Consider the following 21,834-nt stretch of genomic DNA (forward strand, 5'->3'; position numbering starts at 1 on the left):
AATAATAAATAATTTCTATTTCTATTCTAGAATGAATTTTTGGGTTAGAGTAAATGTATTACAATACATTATATTATATATTTTATATTATTACTCTATAATTTATATAGTTCTTTAATTTAGATAATAATTATATTCTATAACTCTAATTAAGGAATAATAACTCTAATTAAGGAATAATTATTGTATATTCTTGTTCTATAATTTGTATTAATTTTATAATTTATATAAATTTCTATAATTCTAATTAATGAATAGCTATTTTATATTATTATCCTATAATTTATATTACTCTTATAATTCTATAATTTATCATTCTCTCTATAATTCTAATATTTATGTTACTCTTATAATTTATATAATAATTCTAGTCTAGAATTCTACCTAATAAATAATTAATTTATATTGCTATTCTAGAATGAATTTTTGGTTTAGAGTAAAACCAGTGTGCTAAACATCAGCTTTAATCCCAAATGCATTTGCAGCCTGTCCAGACAGAGAAAGAGAAGAAGAAAAAATCCAACGGCAAAACCAAGAAGGAGGAAGAGAAGCACAAACTTCAGGAGACGTGGAACAACTTCTCCTACTTCCCTGAGATCACCCACATCGTCATCAAGGAGGCCACAGTCAGCATCAACAAGCAGGACAACAAGAGGATGGTGAGGATGGCCAGGAGGGGCTGGAAGGGACCGGTTCAAACTCTCACCCAGAATTCGTCCCTTCAGCTCCGCTTGGAGTGGCTCAGCTTCCCTGGAGCCTGCGCTTGATCCCTGCTGGATCACTTCATTCCCTGCTGGATCACTTCATTCCCTGTAGCCTGGGTTTGATTCCTGCTGGATCACTTCATTCCCTGCTGGATCACTTCATTCCCTGTAGCCTGGGTTTAATTCCCTTCTGGATCACTTCATTCCCTGTAGCCTGGGTTTAATTCCCTGCTGGATCACTTAGTTCCCTGCTGGATCATTTCATTCCCTGTAGCCTGGGTTTAATTCCCTTCTGGATCATTTAATTCCATGGTGGATCATTTCATTCCCTGCTGGACCACTTCATTCCCTGCTGGATCATTTAATTCTCTAGTGGATCACTTAATTCCCTGTAGCCTGGCTTTAATGGCCTGGTGGATCACTTAATTCCCTGGTGGATCACTTAATTCCCTGCTGGATAATTTAATTCCCTGCTGGATCATTTAATTCCCTGCTGGATCACTTAATTCCCTGCTGGATCATTTCCCTTCCATGGGGAGCCAGGCTGGGGTTGGGCACAAGGTGACAATTGAGGGACATTCTGAGTGTAAATAACACCAAATGTGCTGGCCTTGACTGGGCACAGAAAAAACCCCTCAAAGTGCAGCCGTGTCCACACTGGCATGGAATTTTCCTGACAAATCCCACAAGGAATTCCTGAATTTGTGACAGCAGAGCCAGGACAGGGAGGGCAGGGAATGGCCACTAAATCCCAACATCCTGTAGGCAGAAGTGGCTGGGGGATATTCCTCATTAATCGAGCTGTGAAAGATGCGTTGTGGCAGGACCATGGGGGGGAAAAATATAGGTGATTGGTGTGAAATATAGGGAAAAATATAGGTTGAAATATAGGTGATTGGTGTGAAATATAGGTAAAAATATAGGTTGAAATATAGGTGATTGGTGTGAAATATAGGTAAAAATATAGGTGATTCGTGTTAAATATAAGTAAAATATAGGTTAAAATACAGGTGATTGGTGTGAAATATAGGTAAAAATATAGGTGATTTATGTTAAACATAGATAAAAATATAGGTTAAAATATAGGTGATTGGTGTGAAATATAGGTAAAAATATAGGTGATTGGTGTGAAATATAGGGAAAAATATAGGTTAAAATACAGGTGATTGGTGTGAAATATAGGTAAAAATATAGGTGATTTATGTTAAACATAGATAAAAATATAGGTTAAAATATAGGTGATTGGTGTGAAATATAGGTAAAAATATAGGGAAATATAGGTGATTTGTGTTAAATAAAGATAAAAATATAGGTTAAAATATAGGTGATTTGTGTTAAATATAAGTAAAATATAGGTTAAAATATAGGTGATTGGTGTTAAATATAGGTAAAAATGTAGGTTAAAATATAGGTGATTGGTGTTAAATATAGATAAGAATATAGGTAAAAATATAGGTTAAAATACAGGTGATTGGTGTGAAATATAGGTAAAAATATCGGTGATTTGTGTTAAATATAAGTAAAATATAGGTTAAAATATAGGTGATTTGTGTTAAATATAGGTAAAAATATAGGTTAAAATATAGGTTAAAATATAGGTGATTGGTGTGAAATATAGGTAAAAATATAGGTGATTTGTGTTAAATATAAGTAAAATATAGGTTAAAATATAGGTAAAATATAGGTTAAAATACAGGTGATTGGTGTGAAATATAGGTAAAAATATAGGTGATTTGTGTTAAATATAAGTAAAATATAGGTTAAAATATAGGTAATTTGTGTTAAATATAGGGAAAAGTATAGGGAAAATATAGGTGATTTGTGTTAAATATAGGTAAAAATGTAGGTAATTGGTGTTAAATATAGGTAAAAATATAGGTTAAAATATAGGTGATTGGTGTTAAATATAGGTAAAAATGTAGTTAAAATATAGGTTAAAATGTAGATGATTGGTGTTAAATATAGATAAGAATATAGGTAAAAATATAGGTGACTGGTGTTAAATAAAGGTAAAAATATAGGTTAAAATATAGGTGATTTGTATAAATATGTTAAAAATTTGTTAAATATAGGTAAAAATGTAGGTAAAATATAGGTAAAAATATAGGTAAAATACAGGTAAAAATATAGATGACTGGTGTTAAATATAGGTAAAAATATAGATGACTGGTGTGAAATATAGGTTAAAACATAGGTATAATATAGGTTCAAATACAGGTGAGTGGTGTTAGAAGTATTAGCAGCATTGTGTGGCAAAAGTTAATTTATAAACATTTATGAGGTGTTGTGAGCAGGAAATGGGTCCTGATAGAATGAGTAGAGTTTGCATCTCATGCCTCACCCTTCAAGGAGACTGATAATGGAATAAAATCTTCTAAACCTTTTTTACAAAACCCTTTTTTGTGGGGTGATTGCATCTTTATGTTGCCGCTCTTCTCTTTGAGCCTTCCTGGCAGTGAAAACTCCCGGAATCTTGGCCTTTTTTCTGCTTTGCTGCCGTTGGGTTAGAGAACCTTCACTCCAGAGCGGGGATGAGCTGCTCGTACGCGTGATGCCAGGATTTTGGGAGGAGGCTGTTAACTATCCGTGTTTAGAGCGGGCTCTGGGCTGACGCTGCCGCTGTGCCGCAGGAGCTGAGGCTGGGCTCGCACGCCGAGGCGCTCTCCTTCACCTCGCTGGTCGATGGCTACTTCAGGCTCACGGCAGACGCCCACCACTACCTGTGCACGGACGTGGCGCCTCCCCTCATCCAGCACAACATCAGCAACGGCTGCCACGGGCCCATCTGGTCAGTCCCTCTGCACTTTGGGGTTATGGGTCAGTCCTTCTACATTTTGGGGTTTGTGGGTCAGTCCCTCTGCATTGTGGGGTTTGTGGGCCCATCTGGTCAGTCCCTCTGCATTTTGGGGTTATGGGTCAGTCCCTCTGCATTTTGGGGTCTATGGGTCAGTCCCTCTGCATTTTGGGGTCTATGGGTCAGTCCCTCTGCATTTTGGGGTCTATGGGTCAGTCCCTCTGCACTTTGGGGTTTGTGGATCAGTCCCTCTGCATTTTGGGGTTTGTGGATCAGTCCCTCTGCATTTTGGGGTTTGTGGATCAGTCCCTCTGCATTTTGGGGTTTGTGGGTCAGTCCCTCTGCATTTTGGGGTTATGGGTCAGTCCCTTCTGCATTTTGGGGTTTGTGGGTCAGTCCCTCTGCATTTTGGGGTTACGGGCCCATCTGGTCAGTCTCTCTGCATTTTCAGGGGTTTGTTTTTGATAATTCCTCTCACAGTGAGTCTGCTGAGGAAATGAGGGGTTTGGATGGGTGGTGGTTACCAAAACTTCATTTTGTTAAAGGAAAAAAATCATTGTTTCTCTCCTTACTTAACTATAAACTCGGTGTTTCTGCACTAAAGGAGTGTTCCAAGAGTTTTCTCCATGGACACATGGGAATATTTTAGGTAGAGAGTGGAAATGTCTCTACACTCACCCCAGAAGTCCTGGGATGGATGAACAAAGCCTTGGGATTTTAAGCACCAAAGGAATTCTCTTCCCTCCACTCACCTTTTGGGCTTTTCCCTTTATTGAGAAAATTTTGATTATTATTAAATTATTTTATTTATTTTAATTGATTATTTTTATTTTCTTATTATTCCCTTTATTATTATTTATTTGTTATTCTCTTTATTTCCCTTTATTCCATTTATTCCCTTTATTTCCCTTTATTCCCTTTATTCCCTTTATTCCTGTTATTCCCTTTATTTCCCTTTATTTCCCTTTATTCCCTTTATTCCCTTTATTCCTGTTATTCCCTTTATTTCCCTTTATTTCCCTTTATTCCTGTTATTCCCTTTATTCCCTTTATTTTCCTTTATTCCCTTTATTTAAGCTGCAGACTGTAGAAATCCAGGAGTGCACCTGCAGAGTGTTGGGTGCAGAATTCCCTTTATCAAACCCTCCCTCCCTTGCCCTGTGCAGCCCAGTGTGAGCCATGCACCCTTAAATCCCACTTTAATAATAATATAAATATTCCTGAGTCGCTCCTACCCCCCAAACAGAGGTTTGCTCCCGTGTTCCACCCCGAAAGCAGGTTTTTGGCTGCTTTTCCTCACTGCCCGTTCCCTTCCAGCACGGAATATGCCATCAACAAGCTGAGGCAGGAGGGCAACGAGGTGGGCATGTACGTGCTGAGGTGGAGCTGCACCAACTTCAACCACATCCTGATGACTGTGACGTGTCTGGAGGGCTCAGAGGTACAGGCACTGGCCATTCCCAGCTGGAATCTGCTCCCTGCCCCCCCTGGGGATGGCGTTTGTCCTCAGGGCACTCACCCTCAGCTCTGGGGAGGGAATTGGCTGTTTTTTCCCAGCCCTTTGTGCTGTCTCTCCGAATGGGATTAATTAAATCCAGAACAGCTCCATTCCTCCCAGTCAGACTGTGCAGGAACGTGATAAAAATGAAGCATTTTAAATTCATGACGTGGAGAATTTGTCACTTCACCTTGCCTTGAGCATGGTTCAGCTTCCCTGGAGCCTTTCTGGGCATGGATTTAATTCCCTTGATGGATTTTATTCCCACACTGGCCTCAGCTGGAAGCCTGCAGCTGACTTGGTGGTTTGGGAGGATATTTAAAGTGTTCACGCAAGAAGAATAATAAATATTAAATTAAACAATACATAATAAATAAAGTAGTAAATAATAAATAATAGATAATAAATAATAACAACATGAATCCTTCTGTTAGGTAAAAACGGTCATGGAATCAGTGGTGAGTCAGGAAGGGATATTTGATATTGGGTTTATCTCCTGTAGATGTTTAGAAAAGAAAGATGATCAGCTCTCTCTTTTAACAGTGAAACAAGAAAGGAATTCTGTCTTGGAAAAGAGGGAAGGGGGAGGTGACCCAAAGCTGCAGAGGGGAGACCCTGAGAGCTCTTGAGATGGGGACGTTCAGGAGTTCAGCCCTTCCCCGGTGAAACCGGAGGATCTCGACACCAGCCTGAAATCCTGAAATCTCGCTGAACAGTCTGGGGTGGGACAGGGAGCTTTGCTATTTTTAAATTGAGATTTTGAAACCCTGCTCCAGACTCTGCAATTCTTGACCGAAGGAAGAGAAAATTCTTCCAGAAGAGGCAACACTTCTGCATAATCTCAGGCTCTGCAAACAAAAAGAAAAAGCCATCATTTGGCCTTGTTGGGTGATTGCATCTTTATGTTGTTGCTCTTTTCTTTGAGCCTTCCTGGGAGTGAAAATTGCAGGAATTTTAGGGGTTTTTTTCTGCTCTGTTGCAGTTTGATTAGAGGACCTTGACTTAGGAGCAGGGGATGAGCTGGTGCTACACGTGATGCCGAGGTTTTGGGAAGCTTTGGTGGTTACAAACACTCCCTTCACTCCAGTGATCCCATTTCCTTTCTTTTCCCTCCCACCCCAGGTGATGAATAACTCAGGCCCCTACAAGAACTTCCAGATCGAGGTGAAGAAAGGGGGGTACTTCCTCCATGGCTCCAACAAATCCTTTGCATCCTTGAAGGACCTCATGGATCACCTGAAGGGACAAATCCTGCGGACAGACAACATCAGCTTCACCCTGAAGAGGTGCTGCCAGCCCAGACCCAGAGGTAGCTTGGCCTTGCAGGGTTTTGTTGTTGCAAGGGAACAATCTCCAGACTCTTTTAGTGTGTTTTTAGTGCTGTATCCTGGTGTGAAGCTCTTTGAAATAAAAAAGAGGTTTCAAGATTTTTCCTTCTCTGGGAAGCAGGAGTTTTGTCAGATGCCATGGGCAGGCTTGAGGAGGGGAAAAAGGGTTGGGACCTGCTGAGTTTGCTCTCTGTGAGCTGCTGTTTAATAACTTGTCTGCAGCAGGCAGCAGGGAAGGGTTTTGGTCCCAAAACTGATGTCCTGAAGAGCCTGGTGGCAGGAAATCATCTGTGAGGTCCCATCTGAGGGACAATGGGGCAGTTGTTGGGTGCTGCCAGAGCTCTCTGGAGCCGTTTGCTATGAACTCTGAGAGCCTTGCAGCTGAGCTGGGTGTGAGAGAGGAAGCACAGTGGGGTGATTGTGCTGAGCTGATAATGGCTTCCTGTTAGAACAGGGGAATAACTGAGCCACATCAATCACCTGCTGCTCTGAGGCCTCGGGAGTCCCTGAGCTGCTCACTCTGCACCAAGAGCGTGGCTCATGGTCTGGAGCAGGGGCACGTTGCACTGCTGATATTTTGGGTTCATTTTGACGGCTGGATTGGGGATAAAATGAAATAAAAAGGGTCAGGGAGTTGATTGCCCACTTCAGCTTCTCCCTGGCTTTAGCTGCAGCAGGATTCAGTGCATGTTCCCTGTTCTGTCCCTTCCCTGGTGGGTTTTTCCTTCTTTTTGAATATTTAATCAGATATTCACAAAGAAGTGCAGGGGATGCAGGACTGAAGCAGGGTGTGGTGATTCCTGCTGATTCCAGAATTCCAGAAGATGATTGAGCCCCGGTGCCAGGTTCTGCTCACAGCAGGAGGAAGCCCAGATGCCCACACACATCCCAATCCCAGTAAATAATGCCAGCAAGGCAGAAGTCATGTGCAACACCTCTGGATCTGCCCTGCAGCAGTGGGAAGTGGATTTTTGAGTCTGTTCCTTCTGCTCATTCCCCATTCCCCAGCTGAATTCCAGTGCCCTGGGAGCACTGTTGGTGTTTCCCAGAGCAGAGGGAGTTTGGAAGGAGGTGAAGAGGAAATGAGACTCCTGCTTGCACACTGGAGGGGGGACGGCCCTGCTGGCAGGGGGGTGGGGATGTTTTATTCCATTTTATTCCATGCACAGCACAGGTATTTTCTCTTTCAGTCTTTGTGCAGAAAATTCTGTTCAGTTGCTCAGAATCATCCTGACCTGGCTGATAATAACTCTGTATTTAAAATATAAACATCAAACTGTGCTTTAGTGATTTCTCTGTTCAATGAGGAGCAGAAATCAAGCCCAAGTTTCTTTTTCCTCCCTTTTTTTGGGGTTTTGATGCCTTTCCATCCATGTTGGTGCTGGGAAGGGGGAGTGCAGTTTCTCTGAAAAGCTTTAAGGATATTTTCTCCCCCTGCCTTGCAGAAATCTCCAACCTGCTGGTGGCCACCAAGAAGGCCCAGGAGTGGCAGCCAGTGTATCCCATGGGGCAGCTGAGCTTCCACCGCATCCGCAAGGAGGAGATCGTGCAGGTGGGAGCCTGGGGGGGCTGACATGCAGGAACCCCCAGAACTTCGGGGTTGTCATTCAAAGCTTAGAATTCAACCCAGGATTTATCTGAGACCTTGGGAGAGGCTCCCAAACTGAGGTGCTAGAAGAGAGAATGTGGATTTATGAAATAAATGTGTATTTTTAAAGCAGGGACATGTTAAGCTAAGTACAGGAAAGTTTAGAGTTTAAGATATAGGAAAAATAAAAGTAGTTCCAGAGGTAACAAGGAGTTTAGAATGCAGCACTGTAGGTTTGTTATAACATGATTGGCTAAGAAAGCTTTCACTGCAGCACGGCTCCATAAGACCAAATAGGTAAGGATTGGGTTAAAAGCATAAATATCCTTGTTGGCAGTGTTTTATTGGTTAATAAACCCTTAAAAGGATTGTGACTAGAGGTCTTGTGGCCTTCTGAGCCATGCAGTGAAGATGTGAGCCCAACTCACCCTTCCTGCCTGTGTAGAAGATAAGAAAAATAAATCCATCATCTAAAGCAGCCCAGAGGTGCCATCCCTAACTCATTCAGAATCCCCCCAGGTGCTGAGCTGCCCTGGGAGCCAGGAGTGTGGCTGTCCCTGAGCCCTGCAGGGGACACCAAACCAACCCTGCAGCCTGCTCTGCCACTCCCAGCTCCCCTCAGCAAACTTCAGCTGAGCTTTATTTGGATTTGAGCCTCTGCTTGCAGAATCCTGCTGTTTGTATGGCTTTGTGTGGACAAAGAAGAGCTTAGGAGTGATGCCTTTCACTGCAAATGAAATTGATATTTAAGTTTTCTAATGGAAAACAGGGCTCTTAAGGTCATTTCTTGGGAGTCTTAAGAGCTGATTTGTTGTGGGTGTGTTTTTTAAAGCCTGACTTATCAGAGAAACAGAGGTTTAAGACAATATTCTACAGTAAAAAAAGGTGAAGTATTCAAAAGCTCTGAACAGTCAGAAGTCTGTGTTTAAGCCTCCCCAAATTTTCAAATTTCCCCTTGTTTGTAGTTACTTATTCAGGCCACCTGAATAAACCTCAACAAACACACAGGGCCTTGAATACACTTAAATCAGGTTTAATGTTGCCAAAAGAGCTCTCAAGTCATGCCCTTGGCTTCTTCTGTGAAATAAAAAGGTATTGGGGTTTTTTTAGCTGCATCACTGCAGACAGAGATTGGGTTTGGGTTGGTGTGTTTACAGTCAGCATCCTGCAAAAATATCCCAAGGCAGGATGTTATTTTGGAGGAAATTGCTTCCCCAAACAAAGCCTTCCAGTGAAATATTACTTCCTCTCACTTTTGGAAACACATTAAAGATCACCTCGGCAGCACTTTGTGAATAAGAGCCCCAGCTGTTGTTTATTCTTTTGTTTAGTCTGGGAATGCTCAATCCCAGGGAACCTGTTGGGTGATGTGGAGGTGTAATATCCCAGGAATTCACATGGGGAGGATGCTCAGAGCTTGATGCCTCAGGGTTTGGGTTTTCTATTCTCAGGTTCTGAGCTGCTTCAGTGTGTGGGTCTGGGCTTCACATTGGGGATGGTGAGCTCTGCACAGAGCAGGGACACAAAACAATTCCTGCTCCAGCTGGGCACCAAGGACAAATGATCCAAAGCTCAGGCCAGGAGCACAAACAGCGTGGGCTGCAGAGAGGAAAACAAGCAGGGTGGGAGTGCCTGGGCTAAAGCTGGAACTGGACAATGAACTGCAAGGTGCAAATGGAGCAGAGCTGAGCCAAGGCAGAGACCCCGGGAGCGCTCGTGCATTTTGGGACCATTTGGGTTCATCTTGGGGGCAGCCCTGGCTGGGCTCTGGTGCTGCCCAAGGTGGATCCATGGAGGAGATGCTTTCAATAAATCCCTGCTTTATCCTGGGACTCTGCCCAGCCCCTGCTCCAGGGCAGCTGCTTGAGGCATCAAGCTCACTGAAGCAAGAGCAGCTCCCTGGCTGGGTTCTCACAGAACAATTTCCATCTGTAACCAGATCAGACAGACAGAAGTGCAGATTCCAATCAATATTTGTGTAAATCTTGTTTGCTTCCTGTCTGACAAACCCCTGCTGCTGTGTCCCAGGGAGAGCACCTGGGAAGAGGGACCAGGACCCAGATTTACTCAGGGATGCTCAGCCTCAAGGATGACGAGAACGAGGGGTATCAGAACGAGAGAGAGATCCGAGTCCTGCTCAAAGTCCTGGACCCCAGCCACAGAGACATTTCCTTGGCAAGTTTTTTTCTTTTGTGTATCTTTCCTTTAATATAAGAAATAAGATCTTGATCAATTTTGTTTTATAAAATTACATGGAGATATGTAAGATAATGACAGAAGTTGTTATTACTAACGTTTTTAGTTACAAGTATGAAGAAATATCAGAGTAAAATAATATATGTAATAAAGAAGAAACTAATTGTAATTAGGAATTAATTAGATAATACACATAATCGATAACACATGTGAAATTATATAATTATCAGTATTAAAGCACTGTATGTTATCTTAGAGTCTGTAACAGTTGATAAATTTTAAATTAGTAGAGAACTGGTAAAGTATGTCTAAATAACAATTCTCCAAGTTCTCTTTAAAAATAAATTCAGTTATTATATTAATACAGTTAAATTATTAAGCTAAAGTGACTTAAATATTATTTTGAAGTAGAAAACACCTAGGTTTGTTGTCAAATCCCTTATGTAGACAGAACTAAAGCTCAACTGCATGGATGACTTCTAGGGAAGGGCAGGGAATGGGGAAAGGCTGAAGGTGCAGCTCAGCCCGTGGGCACATCCCTGCCCTGCTGCCCCTTCTGTGCTGAGCCCAGGGGGCTTTGTGCTGCTGCTCCCTGCAGCCCGGGCTGGGCTGAGCTCCCGGGCTGGGCTGAGCTCACAGGCTGGGCTGAGCTCACTGGATGGGCTGAGCTCCCGGGCTGGGCTGAGCTCCTGGGCTGGGCTGAGCTCACAGGCTGGGCTGAGCTCACAGGATGGGCTGAGCTCACAGGCTGGGCTGAGCTCACTGGATGGGCTGAGCTCACAGGCTGGGCTGAGCTCCCGGGCTGGGCTGAGCTCACAGGCTGGGCTGAGCTCACTGGATGGGCTGAGCTCCCGGGCTGGGCTGAGCTCCCGGGATGGGCTGAGCTCCCAGGCTGGGCTGAGCTCCCAGGATGGGCTGAGCTCCCAGGATGGGCTGAGCTCCCAGGATGGGCTGAGCTCCCAGGATGGGCTGAGCTCCCAGGATGGGCTGAGCTCCCGGGATGGGCTGAGCTCACTGGATGGGCTGAGCTCACGGGCTGGGCTGAGCTCACTGGATGGGCTGAGCTCACGGGCTGGGCTGAGCTCCCGGGCTGGGCTGAGCTCACTGGATGGGCTGAGCTCACTGGATGGGCTGAGCTCCCGGGATGGGCTGAGCTCACGGGATGGGCTGAGCTCACGGGATGCTCAGGAGCAGCAGCTGGAGGTGGTTTCTCCCCTTTCCCCAGGCGTTCTTCGAGACAGCCAGCATGATGAGACAGGTGTCCCACAAACACATCGTGCTCCTGCACGGCGTCTGCGTCCGCGACCTGGAGAGTGAGTGATGGACCTGCCACGGACACGGGGACAGGGACAGGGGATGGCACCTGGGGGGGACATGGGGACAGGGACAGGGATGAGGCTGGCACCTAGGAGGGACAGGGAATGGCACCTGGGAGGCACACAGGGATAGGGAATGGCACCTGGGAGGGACACGGGGACAGGGGATGGCACCTGGGAGGGACACGGGGACAGGGGATGGCACCTGGGAGGGACACGGGGACAGGGACAGGGCTGGCAGCTGCTGCCTCTGGTGCTTCCCAGGGTGGAGTTGGGACAGCAGAGCAGTTCTAAATAATTCTCCCAGTAAATTTCGCTTTCCAGCTCTGTGTTTGAGCCTTCCCTAAGGCTGGAAGGGCAGGGGCAGTGTGGATACAAAGCACCCCGTGACATTTGCCCAATTTAATTTATTGCATTTATTACAAATACACATTCATTTGTATGAAATGAATGTATATTTGTAATATTTATGCATATAAAGCATGTACACATTTATATGCATACATTTTCATGTTTATACATGTAAAATATAAATATGCACATGAGAAATGTAAGTGTGTACAATACACCTTTATATGACCTTTACAATACACCTTTATATGATCTTTAAGCCAAGGCAGTCCCAGTGTTGTGGGGTGGACCCCAGAAGGAGAGCAGAGCTTTAGAAAATGAAAAGACAAAGTGGTTGATGCCCCAGCCTGAGCTCTTCCAGACTCAGGAAAGGAATCTGAGTTACATGTGGGTGTTAACCAGGGCCATGCTGAAGGAATTTTGGTACAAGAGCACAGGGGAACACAGCAGCCTGTCGCTGATTTTTCTGTTATGTGCATCAAAATTCCACCTTTGGAATGCCTGGTTCCAGGTTTAATGTTCATTTGCCACACAAAGCCCCTCAGCCTTTTAATCTGGACTCTGAGCACTGAAATAAACCTTGGGCAAGGTGAAATAAAAACATTTTCCATCATTTTCCCTCTGGGCTGGGAGGTGGGAACACAAATTCAATGACTCCAAACGATTCCTTGCAGCACTGACTTTCTGCACCTGTCTCTGCAGATATCATGGTTGAAGAGTTTGTTGAATGTGGGCCTCTGGATCTGTTCATGCACAAGAAAAGTGAAGTTCTCACAACCCCCTGGAAATTCAAAGTGGCCAAACAACTTGCAAGTGCCCTGAGCTACCTGGTAAGAGCCACCCTGGCAAAGGCACTGGGGCCTAGCTGGGAATACATTTTCCATCAGGAAAAGTGCTGCAGTGGGAACGCTCTGCCTCCCAGCTCCTCCTTTCCTTCTCTTCCTCCAATTTCTTCCCGGGTGTGATTTTGGATTTCAGCTCAGAATGTTTTAGACATCCCATGTGGTCTGGATATCCTGGAGCACTTGCAGAGCTCCAGTTTCTTCCCTGGTGTAATTTTGGATTTCAGCTTGGAGCACCTCAGAGCTCCCCTGTGGTGTGGATATCCTGGAGCACTCACAGAGATCCCTCTCACTGTTCTTTGCCTGCTTTTCTGTAGGAGGACAAGGATTTGGTGCATGGCAACGTGTGCACCAAGAACATCCTGCTGGCCAGAGAGGGCATTGATAGCGAGTATGGGCCCTTCATCAAGCTGAGCGACCCGGGCATCCCCATCACGGTGCTCTCCAGGCAAGGTATGGCCGGGCTCACATCCCCAGGGAAGGGAGAACTGGCGTTTCTAGCAGCCAGACCTGGCTCTGCAACAGCAGTGATCAGCTTTCGTGGATCTGCACGTACCCAGTGCGTGTTCAGAGCGTTCATTTCTCTTACAAAATGTTGTGTCCAGTGAGATGAGACAGAAGGAATCAGTTTGTGGATGGCTCCAGGCACGAGCCTGTGAAATCCTTCTGAAAACAGGAATTTGAGAATCAAGAAGCTGGACAATTTCTGCAGCTCCAGTTTATTTCAGACATTAATAATTCCGTTTTTCCCTGCTGTGATACTCACCCCGATGTGTTTCCCCCAGAGCGCGTGGAGCGGATCCCCTGGATTGCACCTGAGTGCGTTGAAGATTCCAAAAACCTCAGCATTGCTGCAGACAAGTGGAGCTTTGGCACAACCCTGTGGGAAATCTGCTATAATGGAGAGACTCCACTGAAAGAAAAGACCTTAGCAGAGGTAAAGCTGTCTTAACGAACTTGGGTCCATCCTCTGGGCCCTTCAGTTTTCCCCCTTGTCCTGTCCCTGCAGGCCTTGTCCCCAGTCCCTCTCAGCTCTCCTGGAGCCCCTTCAGGCCCTGACAGGGGCTCTGAGCTCTGCCTGGAGCTTTCTCCTCTCCAGACTGGACAATCCCAGTTCTCCCAGGCTTTTCTAACCCCTGTGTCCAGTTAGAAGCCGAGTGGGATTCTCCCAAAGATCTCTCGTTTCTTTTGGATTGATTCCAAAGGGTCTCCCAGGGGACACTGCTGCTGTGCACTGCAGTTAAAGGGTTGGAGTCCCTCTTGCTGTGCCCTTCCTGCCTGTGGCCACAGCCCTGCAGGTGGGAATGCCCAGCCCAGCCTTGGCCCACCTGGCCTGGAGCTGGGACCTCCCAGGGCTGTGAGGGGCACCCAGGGTGTCCTTGGCAAACATTTCCTGGTGCATAAATAACTGGGCAAACCTGGCAGGAAGTGATTCCTGGAAGTGGAAATATTCAGCACCTTTTAAACCCTTCATGGGTGTTAAGAGAATGCTCCAGACCCAGCACAGGAGGAATTCTTAAAGATCCAAGTTTCAGCTGAACAGGGGGATTTTCACATTGAAATAAGGATTTAATGGTCACATCCTCTGGTGTAGAATCACAGAACTGCTCAGGTTAGAGAAGACCTCAGAGATCCTTGAGCCCAGGCACTGCCCAGCTCAGAACTGGGAGCCGTGGAAGTTAAAATTCCTGGAATTCTTCTGTTCCCACAGAAGGAGAGGTTCTACGAGGGGCACTTTGTGCTGGCCACGCCGTCCTGCAAGGAGCTGGCAGACCTGATGAAGCAGTGCATGAACTACGACCCCCACCAGAGACCCTTCTTCAGGGCCATCATGAGGGACATCAACAAACTGGAGGAGCAGAGTAAGGCCTGGGACACCTGGAGGGAGGGATCATGGAATCCTGGGCTGGGAGGGACCTTGGGGAGCATCTCCTTCCAACCTCACGGAAGCTGAGCAGCTGCTCCGGGGTGGGAAGTTGTGGAAGCAGATCCAGACTGGCACGAGGGGATGGAGAATGCCCTGACAGAAAGCAGGTGGGATCTAAGGAGGGAAAGATGGGACAGTGGGAACGGAGCAGGAATGCCTTGGAGTGTCAGAGTGTGCAGGAATCTGACCTGGGATGTCTTTCCCCCCCAGATCCCGATATTGTCTCGGAGAAGAAACCTGTCACCGAGGTGGATCCCACCCTCTTTGAGAAGAGGTTCTTGAAAAGGATCCGGGACTTGGGGGAGGTAAGAGGAATGTCACCCCCAGAACACAGCCAGTGCTCCTGGCTGTCCCCACAGCCCCTGCTGTGTCACACAAACACCCAAATCAGTGCCCGGCTGTCCCTACAGCCCCTGCTGTGTCACACAAACACCCAAATCAGTGTCTGGCTGTCCCCACAGCCCGTGCTGTGTCACAGACACCCAAATCAGTGCCTGGCTGTCCCCACAGCCCCTGCTGTGTCACACAAACACCCAAATCAGTGCCTGGCTGTCCCCACAGCCCCTGCTGTGTCACACAAACACCCAAATCAGTGTCTGGGTGTCGCTGTCTGAGCGTTGTCCTCAAGGATGCTCCTTTCTCTCCCACTCAGGGCCACTTTGGCAAGGTGGAGCTGTGCAGATATGACCCGGAAGGTGACAACACCGGGGAGCAGGTGGCAGTGAAATCCCTGAAGCCAGAGAGTGGAGGGAATCACATCGCTGACCTCAAGAAGGAAATTGAAATCCTGAGGAATCTTTACCATGACAACATTGTCAAATACAAGGGGATTTGCACAGAAGATGGTAAATCTTGCAGAATATTACAAAGTGTATGGATTTTCCTTTCTTTAGAATTGATAAATGTCCTGCCTGGAGCAGGTTTTCCTGTGCATCGGCTCAGGGATGGATGATGGGAATGAGCCACGAGCTGTTCAAAAGGCTGCCAGAGCTCTGGGCTTGTACAAAAGCTGTTGGTGTTCACAACGTGAGAAGGGTCTGCAAACCAAACATGCTCTGTTTTTTAGGAGGAAGTGGGATTAAACTCATCATGGAATTCCTTCCCTCTGGGAGCCTGAAGGAGTATCTCCCACGGAACAAGAACAAGATCAGTCTCAAGCAGCTGCTCAGATATGCAGTCCAGATCTGCAAGGTGAGCTGGGCCCCGAGCCTGCAGCTCCATCCGCAGCTGAGGGGGATGGGGAACATCAGCAACAAACCCATTGTCCTTCTGTATCCCCAAGATCAGAATCCCAAAGCCATCTCTCCCATGCTTTGGCTGCCAGTGGCACAGGGATCAGCTGGGGAATAACGAGGCGGTTCCAAGTTCCAAAGTTTGCTCTGAAAAGTTGTTCCTGTGGGAGGATTTGGAGGATCAGGAGCACTTGGAATGTGCTGGCAAGAGGAAAGGAGCGAGGTGAAGTCTAAAGGGATGGAGATGAGAGTGCAGAGCACAGTGAGGCCTTGTGAAGCAGCAGCTGGAGAAAAAGGGATTAAAGTACTGGAGGAATAAAGGAAAAGGAAATAAAAGGCTCTTTTCTCCTCCCTTAGGGCATGGACTACCTGGGCTCCTGTCAGTACGTGCACCGTGACCTGGCAGCGAGGAATGTCCTCGTGGAGAGTGAGAACAGGGTGAAGATTGGGGACTTTGGGCTCACCAAGGCCATCGAGACAGACAAGGAATATTACACTGTCAAGGATGACCGCGACAGCCCCGTCTTCTGGTACGGCCCTGGGGGACAGCGACCCCTCTGCTCCCGCACTCCCCGAGATTTCCCTGGTTTTGGAAGAGGCCTAAGATCCACATGAGAACAAGGAAAGGGCACCTGCTGGACCGTGCTCACCTCTTGTGCTGTTTATTTCTCCCTGCACTTCGTGATCCGTTTCCCCACTATTTCGGGTTGGGTCTCCTGGGTCTCGCCGTGCCTCGCTGTGGAACACAGCTTGTTTGTTAGTTTTAATTTATGTGCAATGCTCCTCGAACACTCTTGAGTTGCTCAGGCTGCGTGCGAGCAGGGCTGGGTCCCCGGGCGTGACGCTGTCCCCTCGTGTCCCCAGGTACGCCCCGGAGTGTTTGCTGCAGAGCAAGTTCTACATCGCCTCCGACGTGTGGTCCTTCGGGGTGACGCTCTACGAGCTCCTCACCTACTGTGACTCCGAGTCCAGCCCCATGGCAGTAAGTGGCTGGGACAGAAGTGGCTGCCAGAGCTGCTTCAGTCCCATCGCTTCAAAACACTGTTGGGTTTGGCAGCAAGAAGAGCAATCAGGGAATCGCGGGCTCGTTTGGGGCGGGAGGGACCTTCCCGCTCACCTCGTTCCACCCTTTCCATGGGGAGCTCCTTCCTCCAGGGCTGTCCTGGGAGCACCCTGGGGCTTGTCCTTGCCGTGGGGTGAGGCACTGCCAGCTGAGCCCGCTGTCCCCACAGGAATTCCTGAAGATGATCGGCCCCACGCAGGGACAGATGACGGTGGCACGGCTCGTGCGGGTCCTGCAGGACGACAAGCGGCTGCCACGGCCACCCACCTGTCCTGAGGAGGTGAAGGAGGGATGGAGGGATGGGGGATGATGATGGATGATGGATGGATGGATGATGGATGGATGGATGGATGGATGGATGATGGATGATGGATGGATGGATGATGGATGGATGGATGATGGATGGATGATGGATGGATGATGGATGGATGGATGATGGATGGATGATGGATGGATGGATGATGGATGATGGATGGATGGATGGATGGATGGATGATGGATGATGGATGGATGGATGGATGATGGATGATGGATGGATGATGGATGATGGATGGATGATGGATGGATGATGGATGGAGGGATGGATGGACGATGGATGGATGGATGATGGGTGATAGATGATGGATGGATGATGGATGGAGGGATGGATGGACAATGGATGGAGGGATGGATGGATGATGGATGGATGATGGGTGGAAGGAGGGAGGGAGGGAGGGAGGTCTGTCCATCTGTCCGTGCTGGACACAGGTGCAGCCCAGAGGGGTCACACTTCCCTGGTTCCACAGGCCTGACCACTCGGGCAGGAAAACCTCCAGGAGTGCTGGGAAAAGGCCCTGCCAAGGTTTTCAAGTACTGTTTTAAGGTGTTTTTTGGTATTAACATTCCCAAGTCTGTGGTGTCCCTTCAGAGGGAGCAAGGACTTGCCGTAGTCCCTGGATCCATGAAAATTCCTCGGGAATGCTTCTGATTTTGGCAATTCCTGGGGTGCAGCTCCCCAGCTGGAACTGCTGTGTTGGTTTAAAGCTGGACTGCCCAAAGCCCCCTGCTCCGCTCCTGCTGACCCTGCCCAACAGCTGAGGCCTTTCTGCTCCTCCAGGGAGACTTTGCTCCATTGTCTTTACTGGAAAACCCAAAGAAATGCTTCATCCCTTTAAAAATGCCCCTGCTTCTGTTGCCAGGTGGATCAGCTGATGAGGAAGTGCTGGATCTACAAACACGACGAACGCACCACCTTCCACAACCTGATCCAAGGATTTGAAACAATTATGAGTAAAATGTAATTCAATTTCTAATCCTGTCAGGACTTTAAACGCCCAGCAAAGTATCTATGCCCAAGGCTATTCTTCTTTCTTTTTTACTCCTGTAATTTGTACTCTGGCTGGGCTGATGTGGTTATAAAGGATTCTTTTGCCAACAGATTGAAGAGTTGGATTAAAAGAATTGAAGGTTTGGGCACAATGAGCTGCAGCTCCCTTTGCTGCTGTTCTTGCAGGGCAGTTTCATCCTGCTCTGGTTCTGGCTGTGCCACAATTGGAACTGCCCTGCTGGATGATGTGAGCTGGGAAAACCCACGGCATTTCTCAGCTCAAACCTCAGCCAGTGGCTGTAAGAGCTCAATTACCAATTTTGAAGTCGGCTGACAAAATATCCTTCACGTGCACTTAAATCCCAGTAACAAACAAAACGACTTTAGCATAAAAACACAGGGGAAGCAAAATGTTCAGCTCTTGGTAAACCCACCAGGCCCCAGTCCTGAGCTCCTACAGGTATTTAGAGAAGTGTTCAGGAATACCACCCCAGGAGCACAGAGGGGTGGGCACAGCTGTGCATGTCAGTGAGAACCCCAATTGTGGGATAAATAATTTGCTTTTCCTAACTCCACTCCCCACATTCTTCCCCCTGGAGCTCCCAGCCTGGGGCCACCCCCAGGTGCTGAGGGATGTGCAGGGAAGGAATTCATGGAGCTGGGAAAGAATCCCAGAGCCTGGAGGGGATTATCCAAAAGGAAAAAAGGCCCGAGCCCCAGGGGCGTGCCAGGGACTGGGAACCCCTCCAGCCATTTTTAAAGAACATTCTGACTCGGCCCACGAGTGGTTTAACTGGAACCTTCTGCTGCCATCATTTTCCCTACCACACCTGGAGCTGGAAAATGCTCTGAAGAGATCCTCAAGTCTTGGCAATAATAGAAAGAGGTCTAGATATATATATATAAATATATATATAAATATATATAAAAATGGTAATTATGAGCTCCAAGGAGGTCAGATTTATTTTTTACAGTGTTATTGTTTCTGTATGTCACTTAGGAAGCTGAATTTAATCTGTAAGCACTTTGTTACTCTTTATAAAAACAAGTCTAATAAATTTTTTTTTCTCCATGTGCCTCCCTTTTTTTTTTTCAATCATAAATTAAACAGAGGAAAGTTTTTAAATTGAATTTCCATGGGAATGGTGCTCTTTTACAACCTCTTCCTACCTTACCTGATTAAAGGAGTCCAGGGCTGTTTTCCTAACACAAAAAATCCACTTGAAGTAAGTACCAACAATTTATTTTCATTGAAAAGTGTAACAAGTTGAGAAAGTTGCATATACAAACAGTTGAAACAAAATATTACAAGTGAATTTATCAATACATACAGGCAGAATCCCAGAAAAGCTCCTGGCTCCTGTTGGTGGAGCAGTTCCAGCAGCTGAGGGAAGAGGGATTTTGACTGGGATTTTTTTAAGCTTCGAAAATGTGGATCCTGGTCACATCCCAAAGCTTGAAAGGCAAAGGTTTAAGACTTTTAATTTAAAAAAATCAGTATTGAAAAATGGCTTCAGTGTTCTCTAGCAAAGAAAAGGGAGAAGGAGGTGGCTCCTGGCCTCAGTGAACTCAATCCAGATGGATTTGCAGCAGGATTCCAAAGGGGCAAAGCCTTGGGATGAGGGCTGGCTCCTCATCTACCTGTCACTGATGGCAAAAGGAAGGACTGCTGATCTCCAGCTCCGAGGGCAGAAGAGAACAACTCAAGGCAGAGCTGATAATAAGCTAAAAATACAAAAAGTCTTAAAAAAAAAAAGGGAAATACTCTCAAAAGTGGGAAACAACGTGGGGTGGCCCAGGAAGAGCTGTCCCACACCTGTGGAAGGAGGAGGCTGCCTCACACTGGGAATTTCTTCCTCCCTGGGAAAGCTGTGGATTCTCAGCCTAAAAACAAAGCTGGCCAAGGAGCAGCTCTCCAAATCCCAGGGAATATTCCCAGGCAGCACAGGGCAGCTCCTCCCTTTGAACAGGCATTTATGAGAACATCACCTGGCCTGGGAATCCATTTGGTATCGCTCCATTCCAGGATTAAGAAGAACCATTAAAAATTGAAAGGCTGTAAATGCAGAGCCCTTAACCCTGGAAAAAGGAAAGTTGGAAAAAACCCCACATTCTGAGTTAAAAAAATACAAAATAATTACCGTCAAGACTTCCTCTTTTAACTTCCTCAGCCCGAGGACCGGAGAAAGGATCAGCTCTCTTTCCTCTGGGTTTTTATTGCTTTCAGCTGGAGCTGCCCCAGCTCCCCAAGTCCCTGCGCTCTGTCCCACGGGTGACAAAGCCGACGCCGTCCCCTCCTCTCCAAGTGAGAGCAGCCACCACCTCTGTCCCCTCAGTCCTCGACAGAGCCGGCTGCTCTGGGGACACTCCCGGCTGGCAGCAGCGCTCCCGGCGGGCGTTAAGGCAGCAATAAATACAACACAGAGCGCTGGGGCTGCCGCGCTGCCCCCGCGGCTCAGAACACGCGCTTCTTCTTCAGCGAGGACTCGGCGTAGCGCGGCGCGCCCGGGGCCGGCAGCTCCGCGGGGCCGGGCTCGGGGCACAGCAGGAACGACGAGCCGCGCTTCGGGGCCACCTGCGGGCGACACGCGGCGCTCTTAGCCCGGGCTCTGCTGCGAGACGGGGGCTGGCTTTGCATTGACACGGTTACTCGTTTTTATTTATACTGTAGTTTTGTAGTACTTTATTTTAAGAAACTAAAAATGGGGTTGTATTTTTTTCCTTTATAGGGTTTTTTAAGGATGAACTGTCTAATTAAGAAATCATACTTAAATTATTTTCATTTTTAACTTAATAACTAAATATTTATTTTTAACTTAATAACTAACTACTTAATTTATTTTTATTTTTAACTTAATAACTACTTGTGTCTTGCAATGGGGACTTTTTATCTAATTACACAATACTATTTAAACTTATGAAGAAGGAGGTGAAGAAGGAGGACTAGTTTTTGCCCTAAAGCTTCTATCTTATATACATATATATATATATATACACACACATATATACATATATACATATATATATATGTATATATACACATATATATATGTGTATATATATACACACACATATACATATATATATGTGTGTATATATACATATATATATATATATATATATATATATGTATATATATACATTATATACATATATATATATATATTCTAAAACTTTAAAGTAAGTTTTCTACCATGTGATATCACACACTTCTATCCAAACTGCACACCCACACTCCCAGTTCTGTCATTCCATTTTGGAATCCTTCTCCAGGGCCTCAGGTCAATGCAGTGTTCTCCTGGGGTCAGGCCTGGCAGCACAGAAAGGCTGAAATTCTCAGTAACCTGGGTTCCAACAAGACAGGACAAGGGACACTCGAGCCACCACCACTGAAGAGCACTCCAGGCTGGGCATTCCCAGTGAAGTGATGCCAAAGACCTGATTCCTTCAGCTCTGAGGCCCAGGGTTTGTGTCCTTTCCCTAGAAAATCCCTGCTAAAAGGCCCAGTGCCCCAGCACACCTGAGCTCCTGGGCCAGGCACTCATCCCGCAGCACCTGGATAAAATCCAGCGGGACAATGGCCCTGGTGATGTCCTGCAGCTGATCCAGACAGCTCCAGCCTTTAGGGTGAGGCCAAGGCACTGACCCTGCTCCTCCTGCCTTTTGTGGCTCCTGGCAGGAACACCACC

General features: G+C 46.6%; 2 protein-coding genes across 8 annotated transcripts in view; one reads left to right on the forward strand and one right to left on the reverse strand.

Moving 5' to 3' along the window:
- The window catches only part of JAK1 (Janus kinase 1), a 54,613-nt gene extending 35,396 nt beyond the window's left edge, over positions 1-19,217 (forward strand). The window contains exons 8-25 of the mRNA XM_038144026.1: positions 486-659; positions 3,335-3,492; positions 4,816-4,939; positions 6,119-6,305; positions 7,770-7,876; positions 9,941-10,087; positions 11,334-11,421; positions 12,478-12,605; positions 12,935-13,070; positions 13,403-13,554; positions 14,329-14,479; positions 14,755-14,849; positions 15,197-15,389; positions 15,611-15,735; positions 16,134-16,306; positions 16,641-16,758; positions 17,009-17,119; positions 18,018-19,217. Coding sequence (XP_037999954.1) covers positions 486-659; positions 3,335-3,492; positions 4,816-4,939; positions 6,119-6,305; positions 7,770-7,876; positions 9,941-10,087; positions 11,334-11,421; positions 12,478-12,605; positions 12,935-13,070; positions 13,403-13,554; positions 14,329-14,479; positions 14,755-14,849; positions 15,197-15,389; positions 15,611-15,735; positions 16,134-16,306; positions 16,641-16,758; positions 17,009-17,119; positions 18,018-18,119 — 2,469 coding nt within the window. The 3' untranslated portion in view covers positions 18,120-19,217. The remainder of the gene's footprint in view (positions 1-485; positions 660-3,334; positions 3,493-4,815; positions 4,940-6,118; positions 6,306-7,769; positions 7,877-9,940; positions 10,088-11,333; positions 11,422-12,477; positions 12,606-12,934; positions 13,071-13,402; positions 13,555-14,328; positions 14,480-14,754; positions 14,850-15,196; positions 15,390-15,610; positions 15,736-16,133; positions 16,307-16,640; positions 16,759-17,008; positions 17,120-18,017) is intronic.
- Positions 19,218-19,331: 114 nt separating this feature from the next.
- Positions 19,332-21,834, reverse strand: part of RAVER2 (ribonucleoprotein, PTB binding 2) — a 29,015-nt gene continuing 26,512 nt past the window's right edge. For all 7 annotated transcript variants that reach the window (XM_038144030.1, XM_038144034.1, XM_038144029.1 and 4 more), the window contains one exon: positions 19,332-20,720. In XM_038144030.1, the coding sequence (XP_037999958.1) occupies positions 20,601-20,720 (120 nt within the window). In that variant the 3' untranslated portion in view covers positions 19,332-20,600. The remainder of the gene's footprint in view (positions 20,721-21,834) is intronic.

This window comes from Motacilla alba, chromosome 8 (genome assembly GCF_015832195.1).
Source record: "Motacilla alba alba isolate MOTALB_02 chromosome 8, Motacilla_alba_V1.0_pri, whole genome shotgun sequence".
NCBI classification, from domain to species: Eukaryota; Metazoa; Chordata; class Aves; order Passeriformes; family Motacillidae; genus Motacilla; species Motacilla alba.